The sequence below is a fragment of the Ciona robusta genome, chromosome 1 (assembly GCF_009617815.1).
Source record: "Ciona robusta chromosome 1, ASM961781v2".
NCBI lineage: Eukaryota > Metazoa > Chordata > Ascidiacea > Phlebobranchia > Cionidae > Ciona > Ciona robusta.
Window position 1 is genome coordinate 5,654,463 of NC_143235.1, and position 20,669 is coordinate 5,675,131.

Sequence of the window (20,669 nt, forward strand, 5' to 3'; positions counted from 1 at the left end):
AACTAGTTGTTTCTAAAAAAACACATCACAATTCCTATGTTCATGCGGATAACAAAAACTTCCTGCGCATGCGCTGCGCAAAGAGATTTGAGCCAAAAGACAAATACACGCAGTTGATGTGTGGCGGCGACCGACGTTGGCGGTAACGCATTGGGAAGAAGTTTCCACTCATAGGTTTTTATCTGTTGCGCCGCACATACGTCCTACTCTAAGCACTTGTCGCAGTGAGCATTACCAGTTAGTTACCGTGACAGGGAAAAAAACGCCATACTAAACGTTTGTCGCGTATTTAGATTAATTTACAAACTCGCATTTATGACTATGTCAGTATAATGTTGCGTCGTTTTAGCTTGCCCTTTTTTATATAAGAAGAAAAACGAGAGTAGCGTGAGTACAATACAAAACACATAGCTTTCTAACGTAACTTTTTTAGAACCAGACTTTTACGAATTTATAAGAAATATCATAATTGTATCATTTTATTGATAAATGTCGTAAGAGTCTGGTTCTAAAAAAAGTTAAACAGCTAAAAGATAATAAGACAAGTCAATATATCATTCTGTTATTTTTCATTTGTTTGTAATTTGCTATCTATTCTATGTGGGTGATGTCATTATTGACTTGAGGACCTGCACTATAGGGCAAATTTGGCTGATCTTGTTATTAAACGGGATTAACTGTCAAACTTATTGGCATTTTAATATAATACTCGTATAGGTCTACAAGCGACAATTTTAAATAATTTTGTTTGCATAAAAGCTACATCTTGCAATTCATAAAACAATTTGTCTTGTGTGGTCTTAAACAGCAGTATTTTACTGTGAACTACGTGTTTTGTATGATTTTGTTTATAGGTGTAATGTGTCGAGAAAAAAATGTTCATGCTTTCGCAGGCATACATTTTTATCTTTCAACACTTATAGGTACCTTGACTTTTCAAAAGTTAGACGCCTATGCTTGTCGCATATCTTTATTTTCTTTGTATAGTGACGCAACCAGGGTGACTGTTTCAATGTCATGACCGCCTCCTTTCGGCAAACACGCGTGCAGTCCTAAATGCATTAACATGCACAAACACGTTGCTTTTAATATTTACTTTGCTCGGATTGGAATGTTTTTTGGTCAATTGTTACGCGAAATGTCCCATTGGAACATAAATATCCATTAGGACGTTTCACAATTTAACAATGGGGAGAAATGTGCCCCCTTTCCAACCACGAGCTTAGAAAATATAATAAGACGCATACGATAGAATACATTAAACACTCAGTAAGCAATGCAAATGTTGTGACTTCTCATGAAAACTAACAGCGTAATTGGTAAAGGTCTACTGTTATATTTTATAGGTAAAACTAATATCTTGCAACAGGGATTTAGAAACTCTGGTTTTCCTGGTGCATATTACTAACGATCAACTATTTTGGCCTATGTCCAAGCTCGCCAGAAAGATATATACATGGTAATATTATATTACAATTTGTGTTGGTGCCAATTTAAGGATATCGTCACTACTCGCTCCTATATTTGCACCGAATAAAATTGGCTTACCTGTATTTAAACCTATTTCGTTTGCTGGCTTAAAATAATGTCAGGGGTAAAAAAATCATAAAAATGGTATCGGCACTGGTCCTTAAAGCAATATCGGTATGTGTCCACATTAATATCGCGGGTTTTGGGATAATGCACTTTTTCCCTAAATTAAAGAAACTTCCCACAAACCATTCTGTCATTTTAGCTATAGGCCAAGTTCGCACAGTGTAACCGATGCGTGCACGACTCAGCCATAAAAAGCCTGAATACGCTGTTAATGTTGCCAGTCTTTTTTCACTTATTATGAACTCTTTGGTGATTGTGCATTAGTAAACATTTTTTGGAATTAAAAATATTACGCAGTCCTGATTTCATTATTATAATGTACAATCACGAAATTCAGGGCTGTGTAATACTAATAATTGCAAAAACACTTACTTATTTGCAATCACCAAAAGAAATCTAAAATTGTAAAAATAAATTTGCAACACTGAAAGCGAATTTAGGTTTTTTAAGGAATGTCAGGGTTTTGTCATGCCCACCGATGCGTTGAAAATAGCGCACAAGTTTATGTCGTCAATAATTACAAAATTAGGAAAACAAAGAGTTCATTTTTACAGACACAAGAAGATAGATTTTGTTATAAATAGGATGTATATATATATATATATATATATATGTATGTACACTTGTCATTTAAAAAATCCATGAGTTTAAAAGAATCCAGACAGTGACGTTTACATTAAAAAACAGGTATTTCTATAATCCTGTTTAGTTTCAGTTCACCACATAAAGTAGAATTTGCCTAGACATAATTATTGACAGTCCATTTTTAAGCGGGCTTGTTGCGCCACTGCTTTTGTAGTATAAATTGGTAAAATCTTGTTTAGGTAGATGCTGCTTGTATTTGAAATTCATGTATGTGAATATGCAATAATTATTTGCTGTTTAAGTAAACAAAAGCCAAGTATTATGTATTTAATTAAAGACTCCTAAAGGCATAATATTCAACTTGTATTATATAGGCCATATCCTGAAAGGCTGAAATATCATATTGTATGTTCAAAAGTATTTAATAAAACAACTTTTTTTTAAAAAGACTTGGAAAAATGAATTGTTATGTGTAGCTCAATAAGAATTTCTGAAACTGTAGAATGGAAAGCTGTTTCGAGCACACGGAACTTAATGAAAGTTTAAACAAAGGTATGATCAAATTTCAGCAATTGACGTACGAGATTAATTCGTGCGGAACCATGTCTGCTTTTAATCTTTCCCTGTGTGGTGTTGTTCTTGTATAATTGACTGCTAAAGTATTTGTAAAATGTACATTCTGTTCCATTGAAGTGAGTGATGTGCATTTTTGGGATGGGTATTTAGGCTTGTTCATTGTCAATTTGTTTTAACATAACAAAACGCTTTGCCTAGATGTCAGCACTCAGCACCCTCATTTATTATTGTACAATTCATAAATATGTTAATAAATTGTCAGGTCTATAGTTCCCAAATAATTGGTGAATGGTTTCAAAATTGTTACTTCTAAAAAGATCCTTCACCAGTAAACCATACTTAATATATTATTTTTTTATTTTAAATTTGCTAAAGTAAATCTGTTAAAGTACATATTAGATAATTTTGTTTTTTTGCTTAAAATATACATGCCCATTTATTAGAGCTATGCTCTTGTTTGCAGAAGATGATGTTGACTTGGAATCTTTGATTCAACAAATTGATAATGTAAATGATGAATCCTCTCAAACAGATCTTAGTAGTTCATCAGGAGCAGGTGGTGAGTATTGTTAAACTAATATTAGTAATGACTTACGTTTGAGAAATTTGTAATGCACAGACTTTTGTTCAACTATCGCAGTTTTAGGTCATACCCTCTTTTAGGATTATAGAAGTTATAAATCCGGAGAGTGAGTGGTTACTTGTATTGAAAATTCGGATGTAAAATGTGCAGGGGCAGAAATAGTAAAAAAATGACTGGTCGTCGCCCATATTGCGTGCCATAAGGCGCCCAAATTAGTAAAACACACTTGCTTTTTCTCACTTAATAATACCTGCGCCCACTCCCGATAGTCAATAAAGAAACACTTGCCTTTTCTCTGTTAATAGCGCACCATCTGCTTATTAAAAGTTTTAAATATAAAATGCGCCTATTTACAGCCCTGATGTGTTCTGCACTTAGCTACTGTTATAAGTGTAGAATTGACTATATACAAAGGCACAGTCTAGTACGGGAGTATGGGTGCCTGTGCACTAAATATATAGAGTTTGCTGTTAAAAGCTGTTCAGAAAGCGCCATACTAAGTTAATCACCCAAATAAACAGGTGCAACTTGATGTTTTATTTCCACCACATGTTTACAATCACAATAAAAAACATTGCCGTGCTGCATTTAGAAAAAAAATCGGAAAAGAGGCAACGTTTATAATAACGTTATTCATTTACGATATACACAAGAAAAAGGGTTACACGCGAGTTTTCAACACTTGCGCATGATTATGCTATACTTCCCATGGCAGCATTAATAATAACGGCGACTATTAACGTCAACCAAAACTGATGTCCTACCCTGTGAATGGGTTCCGGACGATCCCTTATTAATATCGTCTGTTTTAAAACTGGCAAATCAAGCATTCACTAATTTGTTTGCTGTTCGTTAATAACGTCGATTGTACGATATTCATAGTACCCAATAATGATATAGTACAATGGGGGAAAATAGAACACTTAAGCACATATTGCCAAATATTTCCAAAATCAAAATAGATGTCGATTTTTAGGTAATACCAAGAATTAGTACCATCATATTCCTTTATTAATTGACAACAATTTAATAAAATATAATAAAACACACAAGGAGTTATTTAGCGATCTGCACAACAAGTGAAATTTTACAAATTCGAAAACACACAGGATAAGATGGGACAGTTTGAAATCGTTGTTAATTTTGATTATTAAGTCTATGTATAAATAGGAATATACGTAAATAACACGAAATAATACTGTACGCTATGAAAATTAGGTCTAAACATTCTTTTTTTGACCTACTGCTATAGTTTTTAACATGTTACCTATACATTATATTATTGCATAACAATTGGTATTGTTTGAACGACAATGGGTAATGTTCGAACATAAATGGATAAATATTGTATAATACAAATGTATAGTATAATACAAATGTGAACTTGTAATAACAGAAAATTGATAATAACTATTGATAAAGTTTTTATTTTTCCTACAAATTAGGCATTACTACTCTGTTTTTGGCACAAGCTACTTCTTATAAATTATCACCAAGTGCAAATGACCAAATTTCGAATATATTTTCAAAATATTATCTTTTTATTATATCAGTAAAAACCCCCTGAGGTATAAATTACAAAATTAAAAGCAAATCTTTTAAAGTTTGGCAATGAAAACATGCAAAACTACAATGGGGGGGAAGATGGGACTCTAAATTGAAATATATTTACAATAGCAGTATTCTGCAACTTGTAACTAACCTACCGAGTTTAACATGCTGTGCTAGTTTCTTTGCCATGTAAACTTCATTTATATAACGTTAAACCGATATTTTTTTGTTGTTTTTATCTCAAAATAAAGTCATATTGACCCCTGCCTATTTTTTCATGCCTATATATCAGTGTTTTTTTACAAAACTAAAACCAGTTTTATGAAACAAAATCAAACCGTACGAAATATTCAAGGTTGTTTTATGAAGCTATGAAACTAGTTTAATCGTTCGCGCACGCAAACTAAAAAAATTCATCAGCTTTACTATGATTTAGCGAGCATTAAAAAATACCACCTTACTATTTCGCATTTTTTACCTGATGCAGATAAAATAGAGCCCGAACTTGTCGTAATACTCTAGACGTTTTTCCACTAGGCGTTGTCATGGTCATTCTCAATGCCAATGCATTATTCTGTAGTCACTAATAGTAATAGGAATAACTTAGCCTATGTAGTTCAGTACCATGGTTGCTCAAACTCTTTGATATTCTGGATCTATTTGTGGCCGTACATTTAAACAATTCTGATATAATATATTGTAGATGCAGCAATCTTACATGAGAGCAGTGAATCCATTCCAAGTGAAGATGAAAATCATCATTCAAGCAAATCAAGTTTTTTTGACAAACATTTCCTTAAGTCTCTGCCGGTAGCAATATTATCTAGAAGGTAATTTTATTAATAATATTAGTATAATGTATTGAGTTAGAATACTTTCAATTTGTTTACCAAGTCAAAGAAAAGACTAAGATCTATAATTCAAGTTTAAAGCTTTTTATTGGTTAGGCTATAACATGAAGATGTAGTTTAATGTTTAAGTTTAAATTCCACATTTAATAATTCTCAGTTTCTCACACATTTTTAGAAAGTTATTTGGTTCACACTCTGATCTTGCCTTATCTCCAACTCATGGCCCTGTTCGTCCTCCACATTCCGTCCCCAACAATTCAACAACAAACTCGAACATACACTCCCATAGAAAAGTTAGTATGTTCAACATGATACTAAAAACTAAATTTTGTTCACTTTTGTTAAGCAGTGTAATGTTTTTCAATTAGCAGGCATCGTTCGGACTTTTAAAAACTGTCGGGCCGGCGCATGAATTAATGATTTATTAATTCGCTGCATAACATAATCAATTCTGACACAACCAACAACTTTATATTCCTAAAATCCAGCATTTATCTGGGCAAGAGACATTAGAAATTGTGCCGAAAAACAGCTGTATCTGATTGTGGTATAACAGAGATTGTAACTAAAATATTGGATAAAAAATTTGCATCAATATTTCAAAGTGTTTGTTCCGAATTATAGATCGGTATTACTATTGTGGCATATAAAACAGAGACAATCTTAAATCTCCACTAAATTTTGTTGATTTGAAACTGAAGACTGGTGACGGAAACCCGTCACATAAAAATACCCTGTATCTCATGTCAACCCTTAAGGTGCTGCCCTATTTTTTCACAAGTTTTAATTTTTGACTAGGTCTCACTTAATTAGTTTTTGCAACCACTATAGCAGTTAATCAAAACATGCTATAGGAAGTCTGTGGAATATGAAATTGTCTACAACTTCATATTTTTAATTTTTTGATGACTTGCAATGCGTATTTAAGGCAAAAAAATTATTGTACTAAAACACGCTTGGTGGGGCTGAGAAAAAAAAATATATAATATACTACAGCATGCCGAGTGTTTTTCTAAAACATACTTGTGAAACCCTTTTTTAACAATGTGAGGCCCATAACTTTGCTTGTCCTTACTCCTGATATACTAGTTTTTCGTGCAAAGGGAGCTATCCCAATGGAAGATTCATTAAAATATGGTAAATCTAACTGCCACCCAACCGATTACGACTCATCACAACCCTTCAAATATTTTTGTCATTTCCTAACCTTAAACTTTAAACGAAAAATTGTTTCTAGTTTTATCAAGAATTTTAGAACGTGTATGGTCATTTAGCTTGAGTTTAGAAATAAAAGACCACCTGGTGTGTTTTTTTGTAAATATGGGGATTCGGGTATTTCCCTATGGCAACTCTATATTGGCCCGAAAAGAAGATAACAGCATAACATGGGAACAAGACTGTGGGTAAATGGCTTAATTTGCTAAAACTGTTTAAAACTTTGATAATACATTACACAACATTTTCAAATGCATTGATGTATTTTACTATTGCTAAAATCAAAATTTCTTCCTCTATCAAATAAGACTGAAATTGCGCCCAAGTAACGAGAAATAACCATCCAACAACAATCTAAGTAGCGTTAGGTGTCTGGCGACTTGAGTCGCCAATGGTGGTTAAAGGGTTAATAATATAACTAAACGTTGTTAATGAGTTGTATTCGATTAATGGGTTGTGCTATCATTCGTTACGATTCCATTCTTTATGATAGGTAGTCAACAAAAACTTAAATGCGAACCGGTATATGTCTCTTTATTACATTTAATCTTTTGCTTTACATGTAAGGATAATCAATAACATTACTCTAGGTTGATCGAATTTCTTGCAAGGCTCAAAGAATCAACACAAAACAGGTTTTTAAACCTCATACATTTTTACCATTGTGTACATTTATAGTTGTATAATTACCATCCAAATTATTCCAGATGATTTGGAGCGTGTGGGTCACAGATATCTCATCATGGAAGGAAGTTGATTTGCCTCATTCCTCCACTGCTGCTCTGTTGATCCACACTTTGCTTACAAAACTAAAGCGCAAAATTGATTTATCATCCTGGTCTATTATAGAACAGAATAGTGACTCAATGATAGGTAAATGATGATATCTTTTTGCTTTTGCATGCTATTTGCACTTTAATTACTACAACCAAATGGACAAAATAAAATGCTAAATAATGATTGTTTGATATAAATTTTCTTTCACTTTAAATATTCAATCTTTGATCTTAGAGAGATACGTTGAAGATTATGAAATTATTGATGAAATCTGGAAAAACCAAGAATCTGATAGTATTTCAAGATTTTGTTTGAATAAGACTCCATCCAAGTACACTATATTGCTTAGCCCTGATGTGAGTTATTAGTAGGGTTGTGCTTTAGTAGTAAAAGCCTATGTTTGCCAAGCTTTACTTCAGGCTCTTCCAAGCGCTAATGATCTCATTAAAGAGAATTGTTCCATATTTGTTGAAAATTGTATAAACTCATACAGAACACTTTCTTAAAATTAAACACCGCACAAAAATCTGATTCACATAGTGGCCCTTCACACATTAGATATTCAGGTCATAATACCGCTTGCGTTTATTATTAGCAATCCAGGATATTGCAAATTAAATGTTTTACGTTTACGGTGATGTTACTTCACGACCATTGGTTGAAGCAGGTGTGCCGATATGCTGAATTTTGTGGATATATGAAGCAGATCTGTGCGTTGAATATGAAGTCACATAACGTAGGCTATTGGCGCAAACTCGTATTTTTTGGGCGGTAATAAACAACATAAACATATTCCAGAAGTAGCACTGCTTTATATTTACATTGTTTTCTTTGCCATTGAAATGTTAGTTATGAAATAGTAGGCATTCACACATGAATTCATTGCATCATAATAGCAATTGTTCAACCTATCAATTAATCGTGACCTAATAGCAATTCACACGTCGGTTTATTTGCTTTATAATAGTGGTTAACATGTTTATTTTTTAGTCAGTCTGTAGAAGAAAAAAGCTATTAATCATTTGATTAGCGAGTGGATAATATAGATAAAGATTGCAACGTTGTCTCCATGTACACATGTTTAATCAATTCTCCGACCTCCAATCAGATTGTATATTGGCTTACAACCCAAATGCGCTGTTTTCATGACATCCGCATAATAGCGAGGACGGAAGATAAATTTATTATGAGGAGGCCATACCACCCCAATATCCCAGGATAATTCTCCGACCTCCAATCAGATTGTATATTGGCTTACAACCCAAATGCGCTGTTTTCATGACATTCGCATAATAGCGAGGACGGAAGATAAATTTATTATGAGGAGGCCATACCACCCCAATATCCCAGGATAATTCTCCGACCTCCAATCAGATTGTATATTGGCTTACAACCCAAATGCGCTGTTTTCATGACATTCGCATAATAGCGAGGACGGAAGATAAATTTATTATGAGGAGGCCATACCACCCCAATATCCCAGGATAAATCCAGTGTACTGGCCTGCCCTCATCAAAATGTACATGTTGCTGTTGGAATAATTAATTGGGCCAGAATATTAAATATTAAAGACTGACTGATATCAATTGTTTTCACCGATACCGATATTGTTTGCTTTTACGGATATTAGTCAGTTGTCACTATAGCGAAATGTATAAAATGATCAGTATTATTCAAAATTAATAACTGTATTCAACTATCCAAGATATTGCAGGTTTTAATAGAGAAAAATGAGTTGGTTTGCATGTTTCTTAGTAGGTAACATCATAGGTATTGCTTTTGTTTTGTACGAAACTAGGACGCACATGAACGCTAAACTACGACACACGCGGACATTAAACTAGACCTCCGTAAAAAATTAAACTACGACATATAAACAAGATGCACTGGATGGTTAAACTACGACGCACGTAAAGGCTAAACTATGTCCCACAGGCTGTTAAATTACGTTGAGCGTAAAGGTCAAACTACGACACACATGAAGGCTAAACTAGCACACACGTGAAGGCTTAACTACGAAGCATGTGAAGGTTAACCAACGACGCATGTAAAGGTTAAACTACAACACACGTGATGGCTAAACTACGAGGTCAAGTAGGTTGCACGTCGCTTCCCACTAACTATTTATATATCGCTGTAATGTCGGCGTTTTTTTGCTGATATCGATTATCAGTAGAACGTAAATACCGGCCAATAATATTGGTAAACCGATATATTGGTCAACCTCTTTTTAAATATTAGACTTTATTTCTTTTTAAATATGAGACATATCTCATTTAATTGCGAATTTATTTTACAGCTTTGTCTTCCAAATGGAATGCTTACTTTTCCTGGCAATTCATCAGAAGAGTGTCCAAGCACAGTTCGTAGATTACAGATGCAACACATATTAACTAAAACTGCACTTGAGTTATGTGGTTGGTTGCATGTACGAGAGGTTGGTCACAGAACATGGAAGAAACTTTATTGTGTTCTGCGGAATTCAGGCCTTTATTACAGTAACAAAACCACAAGCAAGGTTTGTTTAATATTAATTACCATATTGTTAAAAAATAATTTTCTTAAAATACAATGAAACACTTTTTCAATAATCTGGTCTAATTGGAATAATATTCAATTAAAGAATGCCTAAATAGTTATCAATTAGCGGAAATTTGTTAAGAAAAGGTATGTTCAAAGAATATTAACAATAGCATTTTATACATATTTTCATTTTTTTATTATCTCAAATAGGGATTCAATACAGAATATCAAAATTGTGAGTTCCGAATCTAATTACGAGATTCGATATTTAATTTAATGTCATACGCCATTACTTAAAATACATTAAAAAAATTATAAACAAGGATTGTGAGTTGATCATTGTATTTGTAGGCATTATAAATAAAATGTTTTGAGTTTGCTATACGTTTCGCACTGGATGATTTCGCATCATTGTAGTGCAGGGATTGGTAGTGTCTGTTCCAGCTGAAAAAAGATGGGTCGCCGATATTAATGTGTAACGAATTGCGAAAACGCCAAATGGGAAACATCTGGCAACTTTTTATCACCGACACAAAAATTATAATGTTCCACCTAGGTTTCTATTATAGTGTCAATAAACTGAATTATGTTTGTAAAATTAATGTTGTCTTCTAAATAAGGAGTAAAAAAGATTCGGAAATCTTTATTCAAAAAAAAGGTATTCCAGGATATTGTAGAACACCTAATTATTCTGAATTGTCTATTCCTAATTTTTATGATCGCTAATTGATCCTTAGGAACCACAGCACTTGGTATCTATTGCTGAAGTACATTCTGCTCAAGTGTGGTTTCCCATTAACAATAAAAAACCCACCAGTAGTGCTCCTTATCCACATTGCTTCTGTCTCAAGGTACGTAAACAATCTTCATTTATTGAAATTAGTTTTTCTTTAAATTTTACTGACAATGCTCTGGTAGTTAGTAACAGAGAGATGAATTATTATGTATACGTATTACTTTATTAATGGAATACCTTTATTTTGTTCATGGAAGTTCCTTTCCTGTTGGTAGCAATAAATTTTATATTAATTTTTAAATTGAAAATAAACACTTTTATCACATAATGATAATAATTCTTTTTATAATGTTTTTAGCCTCGCAAGTTTAAGAATGGATCAATCATTAGATGGTTTTGTGTTGAATCAACCCACACCATGTCAGCATGGATAAGCGGACTAAGACTTACTATGGTAAATTTAATTTTTTACTAATACTGTTTTTACATGCGACTTTTTGTTGTGCACCAATTTACATGCTCGTGAAATGAGGTTGTTTTTTGTTACATTTCCGCTGATCTTTATTCTTTTTTTCCTCATGTTAAAAATGAGCTTGTAATATATAATTTGACATTTGTCCGATGGTGCAGCCATAAAAAATGAGGTAAAAAAATAATGACAGTTAGCTGACAGTCAGGCACCGAGTAACATTCATGTCATACCCTTTCTAAAACATTTACCAATTATGATCAAAGAAATCATAACTACAAACAAAAAATTTTTATTTAAAAAAAACATTTATTATTTTTTGTTTAAAAAAAGACGCCTTCGTGCACCACTGCATGTATCTAATAATGTATGTGGCAATCAAGTAAAAATCATGCCATATTTTCATTTTTTGATCATAAAATGGATTGCCTTAACAGAATGGAAGTCGGTTTTATGAATCTTACCTGAGTGCACGAAGACAATCTCAATCTAATCTTGTTCGAAGTTCAAGTGATCGAACAATTAATGTAAGACGAAATATCAATTACTTTTCTTAGATTAATATACTGAAAAAGAATTACTGATTTTAGTTTGCTAACCAAAACATTATCCAGGCGGTAGTTTTTTTAAATTTTCCAATTTATTTAAATTCTTGTAATATTAATTGACATTGGTCGGCACTGTTTTAAGTAAAAGTGGCGAGTGATGCTGGTTAATGTTGTTTTCTTATCAAAAACTTACTGAGGTTTGGTTTATACGGGAATTTGGTGTGTTGACTGTTGATTATATACTTCGTTAACAAAAGTTTATTTAGGACACCCTTAGTAGTTGGTATTAATTAATACTGACCATGTAACCTTCAGTTTATAAAAAGCTTCTTGTGTGACATCACAGAGGCACGACTTTGCTGCGATGGATTTCCGTGGTGAAACGGGAAGAGTAATTCATGATCCAAAAGAAGTTGCAATGTTGGAGTTGGAACAACAATCATCATGGCGACGTCGATTAATCAATCGAACCATCACTGGACAAGGTGAGTTCAATGTTTATTGAACAATTTTGATTTACTTTCAACCAATATTGTGATGCGCTATTCAGGTCACCTTCATTGAGGTAAAGCTCTGTATTTTGAAAGTAGATTGGGACAAGATTTATTTTATGCCTGGCATCGATACCGCAATAGTTTATATGATGTTTTTTGAAGATGCTTGTCATGTGTAAGAAGTGCCTATTTTTAATGTCGCTTTTTAATGTGGAAATTATTTAGTTCATCGGTCGCGTAATGTGCAGCTCCGATACAACAACTTTATATTCTTATAAATTGAGCATGTATTTGGTCATTGGAATTGTGGTATAACACATCTAGCTATGTCATAACATTACTTATGGTATTAAAATATGCTGTAATAATGAATATAATTTACTGTATTATGTGAACAATGCATACCATTACTTTGACTTGTGTAAGCATGTGGATATAGACCTAGATCCGTGTATTACGGATATAAAACAGACAATTTTTAAGCACTACTAAATTCCCGATTATTAAGAGTATGGGAATTCGTTGCCAGTACAAAGATCCAGATTGCTTTAAACTGTGTTTGGTGATCGCCGAAATGTTTTACATAGTTCAATAATGCTATGCGTGGGGTAGAAGAAAGTAAAAGTATAAACAAAATGCTAAAAACTGCAAATTTAGTAATTTCAACATGACTTCAGCAATTTGCAATTTATTCACAAATTTTAAAATTACAGAGTTTTAATGTTAATTTAAAACGGAACACTGGTGCCGGAAACTCATAGTATCGACAGTTCGCCACGATACGCTATAATCGGCTTTAAAGCACATGTCTTTTTGATTTATAACACTGCTTGAATAAATAAATGGGAACATGTATCGACCTATTTTTTTGTTTTTTACATGCTTGCCAACAATATTAAATTTTTTTTTTAGCCTCCGATCGAAACATTGTTGGAAGTTCTGCACCGACCAAGCAAGTTGCATTCTTTGCGCGAGGTTTGTATTACGTCAGTGGTTCCCTAAGTTTTTTTAGCGCGACCCAAATCAGAGTTTTATGAACATCTCACGAACCATGGGTAAACCTTTAACTGGTGGCCACCTGAAATTTTGGGTTCAAAATGTTCAATAGGCCTCACTGATACCTGCTGTCTAATTTTTTTGCGAAAAAGTCAGGCTTAACTTTGAAAATGTGCGAAAACATGCTATTTTTCGACATGAACGCCCGAGTTTTTAAAATCTTCAACTGTTTGTGTGGATCTTTCAATGTATTATTGAAAAATGCTAAAATACGACGCACGTAAAGGTTAAAATACGATGCATGTGCCTCTTTAACATTCAAGCCTGTTTTAAACCTCATACATGCCCAATGATCACGTGTCGATCCCTATTATGAGCCAAATAATCGACGTGTGAATTGCTATTATGTTGTAATTAATTGCCAGGTCAAACAATCGCTTTTATGATGCAATTAATCCTTGTATGAATGCCTACTATTTCGTAATAAACAGTCTACCTGGCTAAAAAAAACATGGTAAATATAAGGCTAAAATACTGCGCAAACCTAACCCGAACGTTTGAAAAGAAAAAAAACGTTTTAATAGATTTGAATCATCTTGTCGCAACCCATTTTTAAACCCTGTGCGACCCATGTTTGGGTTGCGACCCATACTTTGGGAACCACCGTATTACATGGTTAGACATACAAAAAAAATGAATATCTATTATTACTTATCTACCTAGCCAGTTTGTTAAAGTTGTTAAAGTTAGAAATATGCAGCTATTCATCAAACACAAACATGGTTCTATGGGAAAATAACAAGAGAAGAAGCAACAGAGGAATTACATAGGAATGGAAATGTTGACGGGTGAGTGATGTTCTGCTTATATTTTAACTACTTTTCTGTTTTTGACCAACTGTCACATAGTGATGTGTAGTAACACAGGTGTTTGTGCTAGCAAAAACAATCTATATGACATTTGTTCTTCGAAAAAAAATTGATATAAAAGTTTATTTTGACTTTTTTGATGACATCCTCAAAATATATCTAAAGAATCTTGCAAAGTTAAATCATGCAGAGTTACTTAAGCGATTTTTTGAATTTATGACGTCTTTATACCAGGTGATGTCATGTGTTAAAAGTTAATTTTTGCTAAAAAAAATTTTGACAAAACTTACTGAAAACCACTTTATGAATAGAAATCACAATATAATCATAAAAACAACATGTAGCAGCAAAAACAAGTTGGACAAACACAAGAACCAAAACCGCATTTTTAGTTAACTTTAATGGGAAAGTCCCAGGGCAAACATGGAGATCAAATAAAATCACTTTTGACAGAATGAAAAACCTTAGTTTTTGGGTGTAATAGGAACCGTATTCCTTAAAAATACATTATTTTTTTCAAACCAAGTTCACTAAAATTTGTTAATGCTGTGATGCCCTTGTTCAAATGTTTTTATTAATTTATTAATGGATAATTTTTTTTCTCTTTCAAATAAGATAAACTGTGAGAGTTTCTACCAACTATAAGTGAACTTTTGAACATTTTCGTGAACACCTGATCCAGAACGCAAATTTGTGTTATTCGATTCCAGTGGGTTAGGTTTAGTCTTAAGGTCTTATGCTTGTTTCACATTTTATCCATCTGTCAAGATTATTTTCAACAGCTTGTTTTGTTTGTTATTTTAGACTTTTTCTGGTACGTGACAGTCACACAATTCCTGGTGGTATCGTTGTTACTTTGTGCCACAACCAAAAATCTAGACACATACCCATTACACAGGTACATATTTAAATATAAGCAGTTATTTATGTATTAATGTTGGTGATGGTTTGTGTGTTGCTTAACTCCCATACAGTGGGAGCTTAATATAAAATATTCTCTTTCTTTTACCAACCTGTATAAAGTAACTTACATTTATCATGAACAAATAAGCTACATTATATCTGTGTTACACAAATATCGTCAACAACTTGCTGTCTTGCTCATTTAATTTGTTAAATGGTGGCAATTTATGCACATATTAATTCTCACTAATACACATTTAAATTTATGAACAACCACCACTGGTACATGAAATGTATCTGCATAAGTTTTGGCAAACCATACAGTAATAACAGAAACAGGGAATACTATTTTCTATTTTACACAAAGTTTGCAGTATATTTTTATTTTATTAAAGAATTTATAGAAGTAACAAGATTTACAATATATTAATGGTTAGTAGTTTGCTTAACCTGTAATATGTGTCATTTTTATTAAATCTAGATATTTATTAAATTAAAAGTATATGTAAGGATGTTCCATGGTGAAGTAGATGTACACAACTGCGACAATGGTTTAATAAATTTTTCCTCTAAATAATTGTATAATTTAAAAGATTGAGCGAAACGGACAAAACTTTTACACTGCTGACAACGGCGAGACTCGCTTTGTGGATATGATCCAGTTGGTTGATTTTCACCGATTAAACAAAGGGTCACTTCCATGTTTGCTACTTCATGAGTGTTCACATAGTCAAATGTCATAGGTGCTTAAAACTTGTATGCAACAGATGCTCAGGAACTTTTGCATCAGGATATTCATTATAAGTCTCTTTTTACTTTATTCGTTATACCTTGAGATCAAGTATTAAACATATCAATTTTTTGAACATTATTATTTGATTTACAGACTTTCCAATCACTTTATGGGTATAAGTGCGGTGCTATTTTTGTTTTATTATTGGTGTTGTATTTTGCGAGTCATTTATAAATGAAATACTGCCTTATTTATTCAGTACAAGCAATCCACTGTTTTCCTTCTGTCAACAGTAGTGATTTTATAATTGTAACTTTTATTCAGAGCCTTTCACTTTTCCTAATGTGTTGAAACCAATTTAAATTGTGATTTAAAGTTCGATGAGTGTTTTGTTATTTTTTTGAATAAAAGCTTGCCAGTCTAGCGAATACAACACAACAAGATGGTAATTTTAATGCACAATTAGGTTTTTTATTTCACTAAATGCATGGACTCTAAAATATTCAAACCTACATTATAGTACCATTTATTTGTATACAACCATATATTCAAGAAGTATTAACAAAAAGATACAGTATACAAAAAGGAAGTTTTGGGTCCTATTTACAATCACAAAAATATTTATGATTTACAAGTCATCAAGCGTTTCCTCAAATATATTTTGAATTCTCTTTGTGTCCTGAATGATATTCCACAGTGAGGTGTGAAGATAGACATGATATGCATCAGTCATGGAAGAAAATGTTCCGTCACTAACATGTTTGCCTTTTTGATTGCTGCTTGTTCCCTCCTCGTGTGATACTTCGTGTAACTGTAGGAAGACTATATTTAAACCGTGTGAAAATAAAGGAATAAATTCCAGGAACATACAACAAATTTGATTATGAGCATCATGCTTAATCATATCCAACTAAAATGAAAATAAAAGTAAAAACATAATTTGAGAGTGAAATTTCTGCATCAAGTTTATTTGAGCGAATTCTTGGATCCCAACCTGGTGGTTTACTCCGGTACTGATTGGCTAAAATCTGATCAAGATTGTCCAGTAAGAAAACATGGTACATATCATCTTCAGATAGATACTCAAAATCTTCTTCAGAAGCGGAACTAAAGTCAGAGTCATAGTCAAAATGTTTTGAATTGCTCAGTGAAGAACCCTCCCCATTTGATTTAAGGATTTTCTGACCAAAAATAACTTATATTACAACCAGAAAATAGAATTAAATTTTTTGATCCAGCTCTAGGGTGAAATGCTTTAGAAATTCACTCTGCATATTAGCTCAAAGTAGGTTTTGCTTCAGTTTAAAAAATTGACATGTGATCAAATGATTTGTGGTTCAAACTTGAATATGAAATTAAGATGATTGAAGAAAACTGAAACATTACATGCAATAAATCGAGAGTGTTATATACCATCTGTTTGTGTGGTGGGGTAGTCCATGCATGCCGTTTTGAAATTAAATGTTTAACAAGTCCATCATCAGTTGTAAGTATGTCATCCACCCTAAGTTCATCAAGTATAATATCTGCACTCATTATTTCCAGGTTAACCCCTTCTTTAAATAAATTCCGAAGACCTGCGCATTATACAAATATTTATGGTTAAAATTATTGTGATTTAGAAATATATATGATTGATTAAAAAATGTGAATAATATAACTTTGATGACAGGCAACATTCATACATGTTTCACCCAAGTTATCCAAAATATAGATTTGTTCCTGTTTGCTTTTGATGATTGACCAAACACAGTAATATGCTACAACTTATGAATGCAAAAATTTTACAAATGCAAACCTGCAGCAAAATAGAAACGGAATGTGTATATCAGGCTGTCATGGATTAATTAAAATTCTATTTCAGTATTTTTACCAGTATGCACACGTTCTCTTATGACATCATCTTTCACATCCCAACCATAACTATGAGCAAATCGAATTGTTACATTTAGTTGTCCATCAAAATTACGATGTTTTAGAAAGGTCTGAAACAATTAAATATTTACATTGTAATTTCTTTTATGTAATGAATGTTATTCGGTTCCAGTCTTATTTTTCTGCATATTAGTGACAATATAATAAAAGTATGTTTATAAATTCCAGATAAAATAAAATATAAATGGATACTTTTTCCAGCTGCACAAGGTTAAGAAGTGTTTCACTGCACTGGTGGATTGGTGACGAACTCATCACGATATCAACATTCAACTCAATAGCTTGTGACCTTGGAATTTTTTCTTCCCATTTTGCCTTCATGAGGTCAAAAACAAATAGTTGAGAAACTCCATCTGCTTTACCACCTGTTAATATATTTAAAAAATATATAAATATTAACAAATTAACAATTACACGTAGATTGTCTCGAACTAACATTTAAACAAAAACAATTACTTTTTATCAGTTGGTTAAGAGTTTACCAGTAACAATCTGTAAAACATAGGTTACCAATAAATCTGCATTTATACAAGGAGTGTTCTTCATCTGTGAAGACATCAACATAAGTGATCTCACATTTGAGAACCATTAAATTTGCATTTCGTCCTTCTGGGTCAAGAAACAGTTTATAATATACATGATCTGACCATGGTCGACAGTTGCCGGTAACATCCGTTTCTGACACCACCTTCCTACGATCTAATACGTCCTATATTAAAAAAAGTTTAGTTTTAAACTTCAAATTTTAAATGTGTATTTTACACTCTGTTGAATAATTTACTGTTTAAAACGTTGTACTTAAGTTAGTACACCCCTTAACCCACCTGTGGATCTACACTCATTATATTCCTGGGATGCACAGATCGTGGGGATGCTTTAGATTCAGATCCTCCCATCGCACCTTGGTTTCTACTGATGACACTACTTGTTGAAGATAACTGTGATGTCACAGAAGGACGACCACCATTTAATTGAGAAGCCAGTCTGTTACTTCCTCCCTGAAACAAAATATATATATAAACCAATAATAAAGTGACAAGTATACAACATACTTGATTCTCTTTTGTAGAATTGTTAAGTACAGGTAAGCCGCTCTGTGTCTGTTGTGTCCTGCAACCATACAGTTTAACATTTTATGAAATGTACTGGACTATGCCCAGAAGCAGACAGGACATGATAATAACTTCCGTTAAGTTCAAAAACGATGATGTCAACATAAAACGTGTACAGTGGTTAAAAACCAAATAGCAGTCCTACCAACCAAATATTTGAACTTTTATTACAATGATGTTTTTAATTGGCAACCCATGACACAAAGCGTATAAAGTGAATTTTAATGTACAAAGCACCAACCTTAATTGTAAAGGAATTATTCCTGGCTGTGGTTCTTCTGGTAGCAAAGTCTGAACAAAGTTTAAAATTGTGGTTTACGCAGATCATCATCATAGATACTTTTTGTTTTTGACCCAAACCCATGTTTAATGAATCTATTTATAAATTTTAATCCTACTTCGCAACTAAACCAAGATTTGACATTTTTAACTTCAAAAAATATTTAAAGCAAATTATTATGCCATGTGTTAAAAATAATAAGTTATGGTTTGCTTTTTAATTTGGACCCCTTCACTTTGGGACCCATAAATATTTTCTTGGATTTAAAATTTCTGATGTTTTTAAACAACTTTATGATAAACAATGCTTAAAGGGTTTTACATTTATGTATTACAAAAATACAGAATAGCTGTTAAATACCAAGCCAGTCAAAAAAACCTGAACTTGAAGAATTTCTTCTTCTGTCCAGTTGCTTTCAAAATTTTTGCGCACAGACTTTGGTGCAATCACGTGAATTGGTGTTGAGCTCTTTCGTTGACTGCTATCATCAAGTAAATCTGTTTCTATTAAAATCGGGGCACTTCCAGACTGATTTCGCATAAAATGAACTTTAGGTTTGGGTGATGCGCTGTTTGAATCATGCACCAAATCTTGAAGCTCTTCGCCCTGATAACTATTGTTACGCATGGTTAAATCTATTACTATTAATCAAGTATTCTGTTAACATGGTTCTACTTCATTTATTCTACATAAATGGTTCTTATGGTTAGGTTAAATACAAAACAGTCTACAGTAACTTTTGCGAATGTGTAATAGTATTTGTCAATCCAAAAAGCCAGCTCCTTAATTCTACGGGTCGTATTTTTGTGCACACCTTTCTTACAAACTCATCTTGATTTGTTTAATTTTATAATTAATTCGGTACTTTTCATTTTACTTATTTCCTCAAGTAGTTTTTACTATTATCATGACTTTTTACGACTATCGTTTTGTTGCTAATTCCCTCCACTTCGTTATCCTAATTAATTTAACCTCCACTAAGCTATTCATGCAAATGTAAATATGTTATAACACTCACATCAGTTTACCGTGACATCTCAGTTTAAGAAAATATTTTTTACCAAAAACAACAGTACGTTTGCTTCGCACGGAGGCTAATCAACAGATGCTGTATGCGTGATTTTAACTCGGGCTAACGATGACGCAATTTCCTGCGTTTCCTCCAAACGCGTTCATCAATTCACACATGAATAGTGAGATCTTTAGAAAGGAAATAATTCCCTCAATTAAAACTAATGCATGTTTGGAATTGGTTGCCGTTGCTAATTTTAATCACACATTCCTATTGTTTTAATATTTATTACAAAAGACTGTTGGTTTTCTCATCTTGTTCCAGT

General features: G+C 32.8%; 2 protein-coding genes across 4 annotated transcripts; one reads left to right on the forward strand and one right to left on the reverse strand.

Moving 5' to 3' along the window:
• Positions 1 to 522: 522 nt before the first annotated feature.
• LOC149741790 (growth factor receptor-bound protein 14-like) lies at positions 523 to 18,306 on the forward strand. 2 transcript variants are annotated; one of them, XM_089876842.1, is made up of 17 exons: positions 529 to 1,459; positions 2,630 to 2,733; positions 3,221 to 3,316; positions 5,595 to 5,721; positions 5,918 to 6,035; positions 7,548 to 7,592; positions 7,665 to 7,830; positions 7,969 to 8,090; positions 10,034 to 10,252; positions 10,995 to 11,108; positions 11,352 to 11,447; positions 11,900 to 11,989; positions 12,357 to 12,495; positions 13,417 to 13,479; positions 14,261 to 14,348; positions 15,174 to 15,267; positions 15,866 to 18,306. In XM_089876842.1, exons 2-17 carry the CDS (start codon positions 2,685 to 2,687, stop codon positions 16,013 to 16,015), a joined length of 1,776 nt encoding a protein of 591 aa, XP_089732968.1. In that variant the 5' UTR covers positions 529 to 1,459; positions 2,630 to 2,684; the 3' UTR covers positions 16,016 to 18,306. The 2 variants fall into 2 exon arrangements, with proteins under 2 accessions (XP_089732977.1, XP_089732968.1); XM_089876851.1 differs by lacking the exon at positions 7,548 to 7,592 and having other exon boundaries at positions 523 to 1,459.
• LOC149741791 (uncharacterized) lies at positions 16,516 to 20,426 on the reverse strand. Of its 2 annotated transcripts, XM_089876919.1 has the most exons (10): positions 19,711 to 20,426; positions 19,294 to 19,343; positions 18,993 to 19,050; positions 18,765 to 18,938; positions 18,451 to 18,649; positions 18,133 to 18,305; positions 17,879 to 17,990; positions 17,419 to 17,582; positions 17,000 to 17,186; positions 16,516 to 16,816 (listed from the first exon to the last, which is right to left on the reverse strand). In XM_089876919.1, exons 1-10 carry the CDS (start codon positions 19,957 to 19,959, stop codon positions 16,758 to 16,760), a joined length of 1,425 nt encoding a protein of 474 aa, XP_089733045.1. In that variant the 5' UTR covers positions 19,960 to 20,426; the 3' UTR covers positions 16,516 to 16,757. The 2 variants fall into 2 exon arrangements, with proteins under 2 accessions (XP_089733045.1, XP_089733054.1); XM_089876928.1 differs by lacking the exon at positions 17,000 to 17,186.
• Between the last annotated feature and the right edge of the window lie 243 nt (positions 20,427 to 20,669).

Bases quoted from the DNA above. Each gene is read 5' to 3' on its own strand.
- LOC149741790 (XM_089876842.1), top strand. From the start codon at position 2,685: ATGGAAAGCTGTTTCGAGCACACGGAACTTAATGAAAGTTTAAACAAA. The intron at 6,036-7,547 runs GTTAGTATGTTC...ACATTACTCTAG, and splicing joins ACATACACTCCCATAGAAAA to GTTGATCGAATTTCTTGCAA. The intron at 7,831-7,968 runs GTAAATGATGAT...CTTTGATCTTAG, and splicing joins GAATAGTGACTCAATGATAG to AGAGATACGTTGAAGATTAT.
- LOC149741791 (XM_089876919.1), bottom strand. From the start codon at position 19,959: ATGCGTAACAATAGTTATCAGGGCGAAGAGCTTCAAGATTTGGTGCAT. The intron at 19,344-19,710 runs GTTTTTTTGACT...AACTTTGTTCAG, and splicing joins AAGAAATTCTTCAAGTTCAG to ACTTTGCTACCAGAAGAACC. The intron at 18,939-18,992 runs GTATGTTGTATA...ATTTTGTTTCAG, and splicing joins ATTCTACAAAAGAGAATCAA to GGAGGAAGTAACAGACTGGC.